The sequence below is a fragment of the Haliotis asinina genome, chromosome 9 (assembly GCF_037392515.1).
Source record: "Haliotis asinina isolate JCU_RB_2024 chromosome 9, JCU_Hal_asi_v2, whole genome shotgun sequence".
Taxonomy (NCBI): domain Eukaryota; kingdom Metazoa; phylum Mollusca; class Gastropoda; order Lepetellida; family Haliotidae; genus Haliotis; species Haliotis asinina.
In genome coordinates, this window is record NC_090288.1 from 53,191,920 (window position 1) to 53,207,192 (window position 15,273).

General features: G+C 39.2%; 1 protein-coding gene across 1 annotated transcript; it reads left to right on the plus strand.

Moving 5' to 3' along the window:
• The first annotated feature begins 70 nt into the window (after window positions 1–70).
• Window positions 71–13,517, plus strand: LOC137295872 (non-structural maintenance of chromosomes element 3 homolog). The gene is made up of 9 exons (XM_067827433.1): window positions 71–232; window positions 1,737–1,931; window positions 2,199–2,262; window positions 2,976–3,055; window positions 3,800–3,900; window positions 7,544–7,626; window positions 8,683–8,725; window positions 9,862–10,039; window positions 11,049–13,517. Exons 1-9 carry the CDS (start codon window positions 185–187, stop codon window positions 11,130–11,132), a joined length of 876 nt encoding a protein of 291 aa, XP_067683534.1. The 5' UTR covers window positions 71–184; the 3' UTR covers window positions 11,133–13,517.
• The last annotated feature ends 1,756 nt before the right edge of the window (window positions 13,518–15,273 follow it).

Consider the following 15,273-nt stretch of genomic DNA (forward strand, 5'->3'; position numbering starts at 1 on the left):
CACTGAAGAGTTTGTTTTTTATTGCTAAATCTAAGTTAACTTGAATATGCGCAGTCTAATAATACACAAAGGGAGGTAACTCTGAACTTCCCGCCACCACTCAAAATGTTTTCAGCAAAGTGAATGACAGTGAAAAAAGAACATGTTTATTCCTACACAGTTATAAAAGAAAGTCAAAATCACAATGCCTCCAAAAAGACCAACAGGAAAAAATGAAAAGTCCAGATCATCGGTTAGTATTTATTCAAACTCAACACTTTGTAGTTTTTAGTCACATGCTAATGTGAAACTTACATTCATATTTACGTATCTCTTGCTAACTTCCTGCAACGCAGCAAAGAAATGACTGCAGTTTCGAAAATGATACTTCGAAGGGACTGTGTCGTTATAAAATAAAGCATTACCGTGATATTTGTAAGCACAGATCTATATTCAGTTACACCTTAACAGTTCAGTGTACTTCAGATGTAATTCTGTAGATAGCATTAGACAATAGTCGTAAACTTTGAAATGTGAGAGGAAATATAAATTTTGAAGTGGTGGAAGTAGTGATGTCAATCATCATCTGTTCTCTCACATGAGGGCTGCTGGAGTAGCCTAGTGATTAAAGCGTTAGCTGGTCAAACCGAGAGCTTGGGTTCGATTTCTCACATGGGCACAATGTGTGAAGCCCATTTCTTGTGTCCCTGCAGTGATATTGTTGGATGATATAGCTGGGGGATGCCACAGATCAAAATGAACCAACACTGACTGGACCATGGTCTAGTGGACACAGCTGCTGCTGAACAGACGGTCAGTGGTTCGAATCCCGATTCCATCAAACAAATCTACTATAGAACTAGTCCAAGTCACAGAGGCTTGTAATAATGCTGACACCCTATCAGTGACCATATATACCACTTTGTATACCTTGATGGCAGTTTTTAGCGTTACAAGCCCCTGTGGTTCAAGTAGGGTATCCATGTTAACTGTGGCATGGTATATCACTAGTATGCTGTAGTCATTGTTCAAACCGTTCAGTATTTTTCAACAGAACTTGGCAGATTTATGCGGCAGATTTTGAAGTGGTGCCCTCTGCTATTTCCAGATTTTTGACATTCAGAGTTTACTGGTTTCTTTAACTATTAACTGATTTCTTTTTTCAAATATTTGGGATCCGGGAATTTATGTCATCTTCTGATGACTCTTGTTTAATATTGTTATCTATAGTGATTTATTTTATTTTTATGATTTCATGATAGTTTTGGATTTAGAGCTGTGATGCTCTAAATTTATTTATCTTAATAATATTGATATAAATTAAATTGTTCTCATCACTATATGGCTGAAATATTGTCTGTGTGATGCTAAATATTAATGCACTCCCTCCCTCCAATATCTCCAATATGAAGGTTGAGGTTCAGAGGTATGACAATGTGTGGAGTTGTGGCCCTTGGAGACACCAGGAGCCCACGGTTATGAAAAACTACTAATCAATGGAATCAAAGCACACTGACCTTGTTGACAGCTTTTGTTGTTTCTCAGTTATGTAGATTGATGTTCATGATGTCAGTCATTGGATGGTCTGTCCAGGACCACTGATCTACTGCCGTAGTCCAAATGTTGCTAAGAGCATCAGTAAACGAGAACAAATAAAAAAATATATCTCTACATCAGACATGAACACTATGAGATAGCTGAAATGTTGTTAAAGTTGATGTCAAACCCAATTTACTTTATAATCACTATAACTATAGGCTCCTCCGCTGAGTGCCAGAAATGACCGTAGCAGTGTTAGAGGGGAGTCAAGTTCTCAGTCCAGTCAACGACCGTCCACAAGTCAACGACCCTCATCCTCCCAGGCCCCAGCGTCCACCCAGAGACAAATGTCCAGTCAGACACAAGCTGACAAGGCTGCTGCAGGCATTGACCAAACAGAACTTGATCGCAAAGTGAGTCGGGATTGATTAAAAACTAGGCAGTGTTCAAAACTAGGCAGTGTTAGTGTTCAAAACTAGGCAGTGTTAGTGTTCAAAACTAGGCAGTGTTCAAGACTAGGCAGTGTTCAAGACTAGGCAGTGTTCAAGACTAGGCAGTGTTCAAAACTAGGCAGGAAAGAAACAATCATGATGTAGTGCAAATGTTTTGAACATCAAATGTCAGTTTTTACTTTTTCCACTAAAGTCTAATCTGTTTTATTTCTATTTTGGTTTTTGCAGGTAAATGATCTTGTGCAATATTTGCTGATAATGTGGCAGAAGAATTATCCAATCAAAAAACTAGGTAAGTTAAACTCAACTGTCAGTATATTAAATTAAAAGATCTCTGGACTGGGGACTATGGTTTACAAATTACATCTGTATCAGAACTTGCTGGAGGATAAATTAACTTCTCTGAATCCAGAATTGCAGGTTGATAGAATACCCTTACTTTTTACGTATTGTTCATAGATTTTTCATGTTGAAGTCTCAAAGTAGATGCTCCTATTTAGCAGTCAGCGCCAAGGACATTATAGCCCTGTGTGATGAACTTGACTTTTAGCATCATTTGAGAAGGATTTGGTTTGTTATAACGATTGTATGAGATCGTGTTTATCATTATTTCCTAAGCTTACTAAACTGAACAGTTTATTTCTGCAATCAATCTTGAAGTTATATACTGTCCCAGACAGTTAATTTATGATCTTTATGTTGCATGCACAAAGCAAACTGTAGATACATTTGAGGTGCATGAAGACACAATGAGTTACTTCACTTAGGGATGTCCGGATGCAGTTGTCAGGGATTTGAACACAGATTTATGATTACAGTACTTGTTTGGTCAACCATCAGCTCCCTGCCCCATGGTGACTTGACTTGCCTGAAATCAGGGTTTAAGGTACATATATTTTTACAGTGTTAGTTGTCTCAGGAAGTGGTTAATATCAAAGACACACAAGTTATACTCTCATTCGATGCTTTCGCACCATGATATTAGTGAAATACTGACATTTTCAGACATTAACAAGAATGTGCTGAAAGAACACAGATCAGCGTTTGCTCATATAATGAAGAAGGCCCAGGAAAAATTGGCCATGGTGAGTAGTACCTCTGCCATGTTGTCTTGTCAATAATACCATGGTCTTGATAAGAGTGAGTGAGTTTAGTTTTATGCCACACTCAGCAGTGTTCCAGCTATATAGCAGTGATCTGCAAATAATTGAGTCTGGACCAGATAATCCAGTGATCAACAGCATGAGCATCGTTCTACAGAGTTGACATATGATGACATTTGTGTCAACAAACTCGGCGAGTCTCACCACTTGATCCCGTGTTTCACCTCTTACGACAACCATGGGTTACTGAAGACAGGTCAGCCCCGGATGTTCACTGATCATCTTCATATGACCATAATAGTAATACAGTAAACTGTGTTTATTACAAACAAGGGAAAATGTCAAACTTTTGGGCTTCTAGGCAATGGCAATATATTTTTGTCAAAATGTGTACAACAAACTTTGCTAATGGTGAACCACAATTAATGGTCCCTTTGAGTTGGGTACAATCATAGTTCACTGCAATTTATGATTATTACTTTTATCCCAACACACTGGCACCATATACCTGGAATATTGCTGTGTGCAGCATGAAGCAGCAAACCAGCCAGTTAAATGTTAAGTAAATTTTCTTAGACAAGATTAACAAACTGTTCAGTATTTTTATAATTGTTTCCAAAATTTGCATTCATTTTTTGAATAAGACATTTACATGATTCACCAGAGTATAACTCTTTAAGCAAGTATTTTTCAATCGAAAGAGCCTGATGTTTTCCCATGTTTCAGGTGTTTGGAGTTGATGTTGTTGAACTACAAGATAAATACAAGGGCAGCTTCATCCTGCTGAACAGGCTGGAAAACGACACAGACAACCCACATCTCCTGTGGTAGGTAGTGTTCCAGCAGTCATGTCAATACCATGCACATGGATATGTGTGGAGCACTGTTTGAGTACCCAAGGGACATAACTCTACAGTTTGAAGCCATCTTCCATCCCTGTTGTAATTATTGTCCACTTCGTGCAGATCAAAAATTATTTGACAGTACTCAAGATCTTTTATGGCATGTTTACTGTTCTCATGCTGCAACTGAGTTGTTGTTGTTGTTTCTTTAATACAAAATGACCATTGCTGCAGCATATGTTTTTTGCAGTTCCAAGTTTACTGCCTACAATGGTATAATGTTCCTAAATGTCTTCAGTGGAACTTTTCATGACCTGGGAAATGAGTTAAATAATCAGTACCCTCAATTTGAGGTGGTAAGAGTCCCCAAATAAGACTGTTTACTTTGTATGAATCCTCAACTTCAATGGAAAATCAAGTGCAATCACTTTATTGTTCCCCACCGAAAAGGGAACTGTATTCATCAGCGTCCATCAGTATGTACATGTTCAAAATTAACATCATTCCTTAGGTCTGAAGCCAACTGAAAAACACTCGCATCCATAGCATTTGTTTTTTGCAGGTCCTCATAGCCAACAGCTCTTTCATCCCCTGTTGCAAATAGAGATTAATACGAATAGAGATTAATAGCGAGTTTGTCAATTTCTTTATTATCCATTTGTATCTGACATTTTTTTTCTAAACAACAAAGTCCACATAAAATGAAATCAGCTGTTGTCGCTTGACGTTAAGGTCAAGGTCTTTCGGAATACAGTGATAAGGCTACTATGGACGTAAACTCCCTGTGTAATGGTACTAAGTAAAGAGCATGATATACTGACTAGCTACTCTTGCACGAAGACCATAAATACAAGCACATTTTGAATTGAAATTAAATCTTTATCAACTTAACTAACTGTAAGAATTGTATAACTGGAAACATTGTTAGGGGGAAAGTTATCGTCGTCAGAAGAGTCACTGAGTGGAGAGAAAGCTTTGTATCGTAATGGGCTCGGTCTCACTCACTGCCATAGAAGACTTGCCAATATATTGATGTGGAATGTACCCCCATATATTGGACCTCCGAAGATAGTGTGAACAACATCACTAGACAAGGCTTTGCTTGTGTTTGTGTATGACATGCATTGTGATGTCGATTTAGTTTGCACAACTTCAGATAATGGAACGACTGAAGACGCGCATAGCAAGCATGGAAGCATGGCAGGTTGATTTCCGGTTGAAGACAACAGATTTCCCACTTCCCTGTGTTATGCATCAGAAAGGCGTGAATACTTGTTCACACTCTGTACATTTTTTATGTCCAGACACTTGCATAATATGCGTTGGAGGCAAGATTTTAAGGTGTGTCGGAATTGCAGTGATCTGACGGTCTAAGAGATTTGTACAATTTGTACATGGCAACCGGACATCTGCTTGGATTTTCGTCATTTGCCCATGCCTGAGGAGGAAGGACTCACGCATTTCTTGGATCGGATCCAGTGCGCGTCTTCATTTCCCTCTCGCACATCTCACGATATTACCTTCCATCAGACTTGGTCTTAAGTGAAATGTCACCCCAGCATAAATTGCAGTGGGGTACAAAAGACTGCATTCCGAAGTTGATTGTGTTTTGCCACCACAAAGTGTTTATTATGGATTCGGGATTGTCACCACCCAACTGCCCAGATTTCCACAATTTGTTTACTTTGGCATCTGTCAGGGCCACAGATTTATTTGGTAAATTACCCTTTCCATCTCTCTTTGTTTAGACATGAGTACCGTTTTCATTTGTCCAAAAACGGGATCAGTTGCTAGGGACCTGCCATAATTGACTTCCTATGTCTGTCAAAACTGGCAAGCATGTCACGTAATGTAGCTGGTGGATGCTCTTCACCATTAACTTTTCTGGCACCCATGAAAAATTTTGTTAAAATTTCATTGAGCTCAGTGAGAGGAATGTCATGAATTTGTTGATGGAATGTCATGAATTTGTGCATGGAAGACATGTATGAATTCAAGATAGTAAGGTGATATTTTGTCTTTTTAGCAGTGATTTCATTTTCGTTTTCCTTCAGAAAATACTCTGTTTCAATGTCAGAAACATGCCGAAATCTTTCGACTGTAGGCTCATCAAAGAAATTGTCATTCAGGAGATCATTGAGTGCTTGTGTGGGTAGATGCATGTCACTGTTTGCTTCACAATGCGGTGATGTTGCAGTCTTAAGTAACTTCCTAATTCTGTATCTTGGAACTTCTTTAACACCATTGGCAGTTTGCACAACAAACACGTGAAAGGAATTTAGAGGCTGTGCAACACTGATAACACAACCTTTAGCTGGCCATCTATCTGAACGAGACTGTTGACTGGGATGGGAGAAGCCATCTTGTTGTCGTCTGCAATTGTGTTAACTTATCAAATGTAAAGCAATGATTAATGTTTACTCATGAAGTTTGTATTTTTCATGAAATAAACACAGTGTGTGAATATTTGTTTGTTTGTAACATTTTGTATTTGATAGCATTTCATTTGTTGGTTCTCGTAGTAGCAACACTGAACATTCGTAGTAAATTTGTAGTAAAAGGTTATGAATGAAAAAATTACTTCCTAATTCCAATGGGGTAAGGTGGGTCTGATGGTCGGGTAACTGACCAATGAATAGGGTTGATTACATGTGTGCAACATATGATTTTTATGTACTCAGTTATGTTTCACTGTATGATAATAAAGAGTCACCATTTCAAGGTCACCATGACACGTCGACCTTTGTCAGACTCATGTTAACTCAATATCTCATAGACTGTTGTCCCCCATATTTTCCAATTTGATGATAACCCGCATTTGGGGATTGTTCAGAGACCAGTGGATTTATGGTGACCTTGACCTTGTTTTTAAAGCAATAGCTCTCCAAATGTTGCACCCAGTGTGTCCAGTTATATCAGCAGCTTATATTGGGTGACCTTGACCTAATTATCAAGGTCACATGACACTTCAAAATCTTGGTAGTGTGATAACTTCATCACACAAAAGGTAATATTCTGTGTGACTGAACGATAAAAAACTAGTAAATATGTTATATTTCATTCTTCTTTAGTGGCAGGGTACATTGCCGTTTTGTTGTAATTGTTTTCAAAACAGAAAGCGACAGTGGTACTAATGAATCAAAGTGTACAACCCTCTCAGTATTAAGTGACAAATGTATTGTTCTCTACCCTTCTTTTCTCTATACAGTTAGCTCTCATTCATACAACACTCATTAATCGGACACTCTCGTTAATCCGACAAAGGATTAGGAAACCATTTAAAACAGTGATAACTACTTTTGTTATTTCAACATTCTCGCATTCAAACTCTAACTCTGTATGTAGTGCCATCTGTGAATCTTAATAAATGATATCAAGGATGTATTGATTTTCCACTTTTGTAAAATTTTTACGTACGATAAAGATAAATAGATCTGCAGTTTCTGATATGCATGCAACAGACATTGAGTAAACATTGATATTTTCAATACAGTAATCCAATATTCTCATTAATCTGACTTATTTCTCTGCATCCACAAGTGTTGGATTAACGAGAGTTGACTGTATGTATTGATATCATTTTCATGCATTCCAGCATGTCCTAAGATTGTCAGTATTCATGTTTAAGGCCGGAAGAAGACAACACCAAGACAGGCCTGCTGATGGTGATTCTCAGCATCATCTACATGAACGGCAATGTTATGCAGGATTGTGAGTAGCTTTAGCATGGTTGTGTGGTGCAGGGTGGGGCACAGGAGGTGAAGGGTTGGGTGAATGAGTAAGTTTAGCTACATTCCAGCAGTGTTGTGGCAGGGACACCAGAAATGGACTTCATACAGTGTATCCATCAGGGTAATCGAACCTGGGTGTACGGAATGATGAGAAAACGCTTTGACCACTAGGCTACCCCACCTCCTTGTTAACTTGCACGACTGTGAGAAGCATGGATAGGGTGGCGTTCTCTGTGATGAAGGAAGAGCATGAATAGCTTGTATAGGGAGGGGCAGGGTGGGACACACTATGAAAATATGAAGGGTTAACATGCAGGGCTGCTTGTAGGCTGTATAGGGAGGGGCAGGGTGGGACACACTATGAAAATATGAAGGGTTAACATGCAGGGCTGCTTGTAGGCTGTATAGGGAGTGGCTGGGTGGGGCACTTTGTGAGGGTGGTGAAAGGCTAACATGAAGGACGTGAGTAGCCTGTATAGGGAAGGGCAGGATGGGGACGTTGTAAAGAGGTGAAGAATTAACATGCAGATCACAACTAGCCAGTACAGGGAAATGCAGGGTGGGACATAGTGTGATGAGGCAAAGTGTTAACACAAAGGACTGAGCAGCCCGTATGGGTCATGACAGGGTGGAGTAGGGCTCTCTGTTAATACATGAAGGGTTAATGTACAGTACAGTGTGTGTGGCTGGAATAGAAAGGGAGAGGATTGTTTGGGTCAGTCTGTGATTGATAAGGAGGTAGAATTCTGGCCATCTGTTTCATAAGAGACAAATCAACCTGACTAGAGGTTGAGCTTGCAAGTGAGAGTACCGTAGACATCCTAGACATCCGCCTGGACTTCGTGTATGATGACAGGTGCGGGACAGGACAGGACATGAGTACACCCTGAAATAATAAGCTCAGCTGGACAGGATAATTGTGTCTGTGAACATCAAGTTTTATTAATGATTGCATACCTTTAACATACAGAGTAACTTTAACTGTATTAAGTATTTATTGATTTTCATTACTGATAGCATTTCCCACATATTTCAGCAGAGTTGTGGCATGCCTTGAAGAAACTGGGAGTGGAGCCTGAGTAAGTTACTGTTTTTATTTCTTGTCCTTGTCAGTGTGTGATTTGAGTGGATTGTATGGAAATTATCATGAATTGTCTACAAGTTTGAAGGGCATGCCATGAATCTTTTCCAGGTCTATAGGCTCTCGGAATGGTTTTAAATCTCAGTCAAAATGTTCATCAATTGAGCCTGTAAATGAATGTCTGCTACACAAAAGAAGTAAAGGAACTCAGGTGTTCTATAATATCTTTTGTGTAGTTTATTTAAAAATAATTTCCTTCATGTTTGTTATCTGAGATGAAGATTTGGTGAATGGGCTATATGCTGTGGGTTTTGAGTGTCTGGCCATTGAGTGTCTCAGTATGACTGGAATAATGCTGACTGTTGTATATTCACTCTTGGTAATATCAGTTCAAAATTTGTATTTACACAGCCTGCTTCCGATGTGCCTTAGAACATATTCTTGTTGAGACCCTGGCTGGCATAGGGATTGGATGGCTACTGTCAGTATGTGAAATGGCCGCTTGCCTGCTGGTCCATGACTAATAAAAATCCATGTGGGCCAGTTAATCTCCATAGTCACTGTTAAGACTGGTTAGCGAATTTTCACTGGGTCATTTGTTAAATATAATGCTTTCCCTGACTTGTTAAGTTATAACACACATTTAGATTAAATTATGCAAGATTATGGCCTGATAAAAATATGACATGTGTCTACATTTGAATTTTGGACTAGTAAATTATTTTATGGACTGGTCACTTTCAGCCAAGCCCGACTGATCGCAAAATTTGGAAACTATTTTGCACACTGGTTACTGTCATTGTTTATTTGAAAGGAAGTGTCATGACCCAAACTCGAAGGTGGAATGCACCTGTTTTCAGTGGTTTCAACATTTACTAATTTGGATGGTTACATTGTGTAGATCAGTTGGTTGTGTCTCATGTGACAGAATGTTCATGTTATTAACCACTGGTTTGTGTGACCAAGACCTGATTATCTACAGGCAGCCATGATTCAAGTGTTAATTGTTTGTCTCCAAGCTCAGCAATATTCAGTCTGTATGAAAGCCTATGAGTGATTCAGTCTCGACCAGATAAACCAGTGGTTGATATGCAGAACATGTCTTTACGTCATCATGTGTCTGATCTCATTCAGCCTTCCTCATCCAACTTTTGGAGATGCGAAAAAGCTGATTACCCAAGAGTTTGTACGGCAAGGCTACATCGAATATATTCGCCAACAAAATGTTGACCCGCCTAGTTTTGAGTTCAAGTGGGGTCAAAGGGCACAGCTGGAAACTTCCAAGAGACACTGTCTTACCTTTGTCAGTCAGGTAGGGAGGGTTCTTAAATTTTGATAAATCAGAGCACTGCAACAGTCATATTGTGCTGCACAGTGTGGTTAATTAATACGTGGGTGTTTGCTAGTGATTCTGTAGCATTTTGATGGCAAAGCAAGGACAGCAACACCTGTCTAAACCGGCATAAAATTTTGGTTCCACCATTTCGAAACAATATTATGATCACTAAAACATTGTCTAATCCGGTACCTGTCTATTCCGTATTTTGACATGAATTTCCAGTCCCTGCAAGCAGTTTAATGGGTTTTTGTTTTCATTTTAACCGTAGTTAACAATGTCTAAACCAGCATGGATATATCAGTCCAATCAAGGTCACTCAATCCAATACCCTTCTCTCGTCACTCTACATAATCAGGAAGTATAGACTGTTGCTGCAGGATTACCACAGTTCTGCTTTGTAAGCACTGAGGAACTGCATAAGCTGTTTTCAAGTGAGCGATATGTGTCAGAGAGTAAATAAATCAACTGATGAGTGTAAATGGCAACTATGTTGAAAAATGATTCTCACTGTCTAATCCAGCACCCTGTCTAAACCAGCATATTCTTTCAGTTCTGTGAGGTTTCACTGTAATTTATCTTGCCATTATGTTGGCACAAAGCAAACAACGGGTCACTTCTTAAAACACTTGATTCCTGATTGTAATAGATAGAGCTGGGTTTGTTTTGTTTTATCTGAACAATGTCACTGGGCTGTATACTTTTCTACCCTATTTGTCTAGTCAATACTGAATACGCCAAACATACTGTTCAGTGAATACACAATGGCTTTTAGAAAGTGGTAAAATGTAACATATGTTGTGTTTAGGATCACACTTTTTCAGGTATGTGCAGATTCTATTACCTTTGTGGGGTTTAGTCCCATGCAGGATCCGAATTGTGGAATTTGCACAGACTGAGTGGGTTAGATTGGGGAATGTTTTGTGCTGAGGATTAGGTGATTTAGTCTGATGTGAGTTTGACTGAAGTCTTGTCTTTGCTACAGATCTACGACATGGATGTGGAGAGATGGACGTCCCAGTACCAGGACATGGTGGAAACAGAAGGACCTGTGGAGAATGGGAACTGAGGAGACGCCTTGTTTCATGTCAGGAAGAAACAGCATGACTTTTAGTTGACACGTGTGAGATCATTAAGTTGAGAATCCTGTGTAAGATTTACACCAGTGTGAGGTCACTGAGAAAAGACACTGTATTGTGATGTTTATCATAGATATGTTTAACATCACAGAGACCGTCACATGTGAGATGACTGACTACATTGAGACCTGTGTGACACTTCAAGACATATTATGTCCTAGATGTGTCGGAAATCAGGGAGACAAAGCACATGTGAGATCAATGAAACTGACCCTCATGTGAGCTCAATATCGATATTATGGACTGGACACAAGTGAGATATCATGAAGTATGGGTTCATGATTGGGACAGTGGAGCTTTGTGCTCTCATAAAGACTGGAAATTTGTATGAACCTGTTGAGAACATGATTGTTCATGTCGCGGCTACAACAGTTATATAATTAAGTTGGTATATACACATTTGTGCAATATTGAGTATTGTCACTGCTAAAAGTGGTTGTGAAAGTGCTTCAGACGTTGTGCAATGGAAAGACTAGATAGCAGCCACAACTATGTTTGTTACAGTGCTATGGACACACCTCTGCAATGTGCAGATCAGTGCTTGCTACAACAGTTGTGATGGTACAGCCAGACTGGGTGTTACAGTGTTTTTGGTGCATCAGTACAGTGTGGACCTGTCACTGCTACAACAGTTAGGCAGTGGAGACTGGAGATAGGTCACAGCTACACTGGTTGTCACAGTGTTGTAGATACACATGTACAATTTGGGGACCTGTCATTGCTACAACAGTGGAGACTGGAGATAGGTCACAGCTACACTGGCTGTCACAGTGTTGTAGATACACATGTACAATTTGGAGACCTGTCATTGCTACACCAGTGGAGACTGGAGATAGGTCACAGCTACACTGGTTGTCACAGTGTTGTAGATACACATGTACAATTTGGAGACCTGTCATTGCTACAACAGTGGAGACTGGAGATTGGTCACAGCTACACTGGCTGTGACAGTTTTGTAGATACATATGTACAATTTGGAGACCTGTCATTGCTACAACAGTGGAGACTGGAGATACGTCACAGCTACACTGGTTGTCACAGTGTTGTAGAAATGTGCAGTGGAGAGACTGGGGCAACTGGTCGTGTTACCATGGTTACACCTGTGCAATGCAGAGTCTATGGCGATTTGATGTTGTCACAAGAGCTACGACAGTTTTCTAGACTCACATGTTTAATGCCAGACAATTTAGGATGGCTAACATACATTCTGTGAGGAATTGTCTTGTGTGCCAAATTAACAGTATGTCCCTATCTATAAACACGGCATAAATAGTGACAAGTGACTCTGATACTGAGCTCATGATCTGATGACAGAAATATAGTCGATGCACCCAGTGACATTTTTAGAGCCTTGTTGTCTCCCCTTGGTTGGAAAGCCACGACATTCATTGGCTCCAGATATATTCAGATGTTGGTTGTGTACGTTTGTAGGCTATAGGTCACATCTTGTAGAAAGCAGCTGTCCTCCACTCACTATCTCACATGTTGATTTCATACGTGTTAGAATAGGTCTTCAGTAACCCATGCTTGTTGTGAGAGGCACCTAAAGAGATGAGGTGGTCTGGCTTACTCTTAATCCACGTTAACAAGTGCTATCATATCACAGTCACGTAGATCGAAGCTCATGCTGTCGATCATGGAATTTTGTGGCAAAGACTCTATTATTTTCAAACTGCTGCCATATGGCTTGAAAATTGCTGAGTGTAGCTTTAAAAACAAATTAACAAAGTATTTCATCTTTCATACTTTCTTGTGTGCTCTCATTTCCTCACATCAGATCATCCCACTTCTTTGTTATGAATTAGTGAACAAAATCAACCAACTTTAAAATCTGAAGTTTGAAAAGTACAATTTAATTTACCACATTTGGAAACAAAATGCCCTCCTGCCATTTGGAAACAAAATGCCCTGCCTTTCAATGAGATATTTATGTATAGTCTGAAAGTTAATTCAAATAAACTAGTCCGCCATGTTCAGGTATTTTGATAATTGTAAAATGAGCCTGAATTCATCTATCCAGTAGAGATGTAGTCAAAGAGGTGAATAACTTCACATGATATTACAGAGTAACAGCAAATCATGTTTCAATTTAACATATATTTCCATCAAAGTTTGTATGTAGATTGTCAGAATCATCAGGTCCCTTCAGTTTTGTCTCAGGATGCATGCAACATGTAGATTTGAAACTTTTCCTTCATCTAAGAGACATATTTTCATGAAAATCTAGGTGTTTGATAACTTCATCATTTGATAGTCACACAGGTGATGTTCCTTAATGCATTGTTGGTTTCAATAAAATATATAAGGAAAGTTAATTGTGCTTTTTTGGAAACGTGTATACAGTAGAGACTGTTGGTGAGCTACGCATGAAGAATATATAAAAGTAATGATTGTTAAGGTACTTCCAGGTGTGAAGTAAAGAACATGCTGGTCAACAGGAACAATTCTATTTGTGATATAACAACAAAATCACTAAATCAAAAACTAATATTTAATTTAATTTACCTTTAATTACATTTACAATATCTTGCCTTCGTAACTTTCTGTTACACTAAACTTCAGTCAAACAATCTAACACCCATGTGACCTCATTCAAGACGTGCTGCCAAATCAACGAACTTAATACAGTTTCACTTTGAACCCCACATTTGGCAAAATCACATTCTTTTTGCATGCTCAAGCATTCCAGGAAGTAAGGTCAGGTTGCTAGATGTGTACACAACTGAAACCTAACAATCTGTCTGGTTAACAGTACAATCAGTACAATGAGTAAACCATGATAAACAATACATTTGTGTGAACAATTGTTTTGTCCAGATATTCTGAAATGTTTTAATCTATTCATTTAAGCCCCCCTTTGGGATTTAGGTTTGAACTGGTCAATTGCAAGCGATGGTTGTCACAAGGCCAGGGCCAGAGACATGTAACATCTGTGATTTGGTTAATGGGTTAACAGGAACTTTAATGTCACTGTTTTTGCCTATTTAAAAGATATATGTGTAACTATGATTATTTTTGTATTTGTTTTGTTCAACTCCTTGCTGGCATGGGTTCAGCTGATGCAATGTCTGGCAGGTGAAGAAAGAATGTGACCTTGGGTCAGATTTACGATGGATGTTCATGGTTTTTAAACTTTGAGGGAACAAAACTGATACAACATTTAGGTTGACTGACTACAAGTGTCTTCCACATTTGTGGACAATAGAGTTCATAGAGTGCAAAGCAAAAGATACTCTGTCCTCCCTTATAGAAAACACACACCGGCTTGTCCAGTTGCCTTTTCTTGGTGGAATAAAGCACATTACAACTTTATTTACAAAAAGTATCACCAGTAATACATCATCACAATGCAACAAGGAGTGAGTGAGTGAGTGAGTGTTACACAGCTTTTAGCCATATCACGGCAGGGGACACCGGAAATGGGCTTTACACATTGTACACGTGAGGAGTGAACTCTTCCAGGCTATCCCGCCGCCCTCAAATCTCTTCAAAGAAATCGGATATCATTATGAGAGAGTATTTTAGTGCATACCAAATGTCAACAGTTTGTTGATCACTGGCTCACGCACTTCAGTACAAGACGGCACATTTGAGCTGATTAGATCCCGATGTATAACTACCAGGACGCCTTTCGTCCACCTGCCAGTGGTCCTCTTTATACAGAGAAGGTCCAGTGTGGGTCCCATTTTGCTCCGGTTCTGAAATAATGCAATAGCTTCATTTTCGTTCTGGCACGACATCGCAGGTTGATGTGACATTCCTTCTGCTACGTCCTTGATGTCGACCCAGACATCGGACAGGAGGGACATTAACATCGAGGATGTGGGCACTGATGAGTTGTCCCGCCATTGCACAATCTTTATCTGGAGATTAAATCTGCATGTTTCTCAAATGTCAGTACCGTATCAATTTATGATTTTATTGTACGGTGTTTTAACAGAGAAGCTTGAAATGTCTAGTAAAACGTGTGTATAATTACGTATGTTTGATGTTTGAAACAGATGAATTAATGCAATGCATTTCTTTGAATCCAGATCTTGTTTGTTAAATTGGAAAATTTGAAACAGATGA

Bases quoted from the DNA above. Each gene is read 5' to 3' on its own strand.
- LOC137295872 (XM_067827433.1), top strand. From the start codon at position 185: ATGCCTCCAAAAAGACCAACAGGAAAAAATGAAAAGTCCAGATCATCG. The intron at 2,263-2,975 runs GTAAGTTAAACT...TGACATTTTCAG, and splicing joins TTATCCAATCAAAAAACTAG to ACATTAACAAGAATGTGCTG. The intron at 3,056-3,799 runs GTGAGTAGTACC...CCCATGTTTCAG, and splicing joins CCCAGGAAAAATTGGCCATG to GTGTTTGGAGTTGATGTTGT.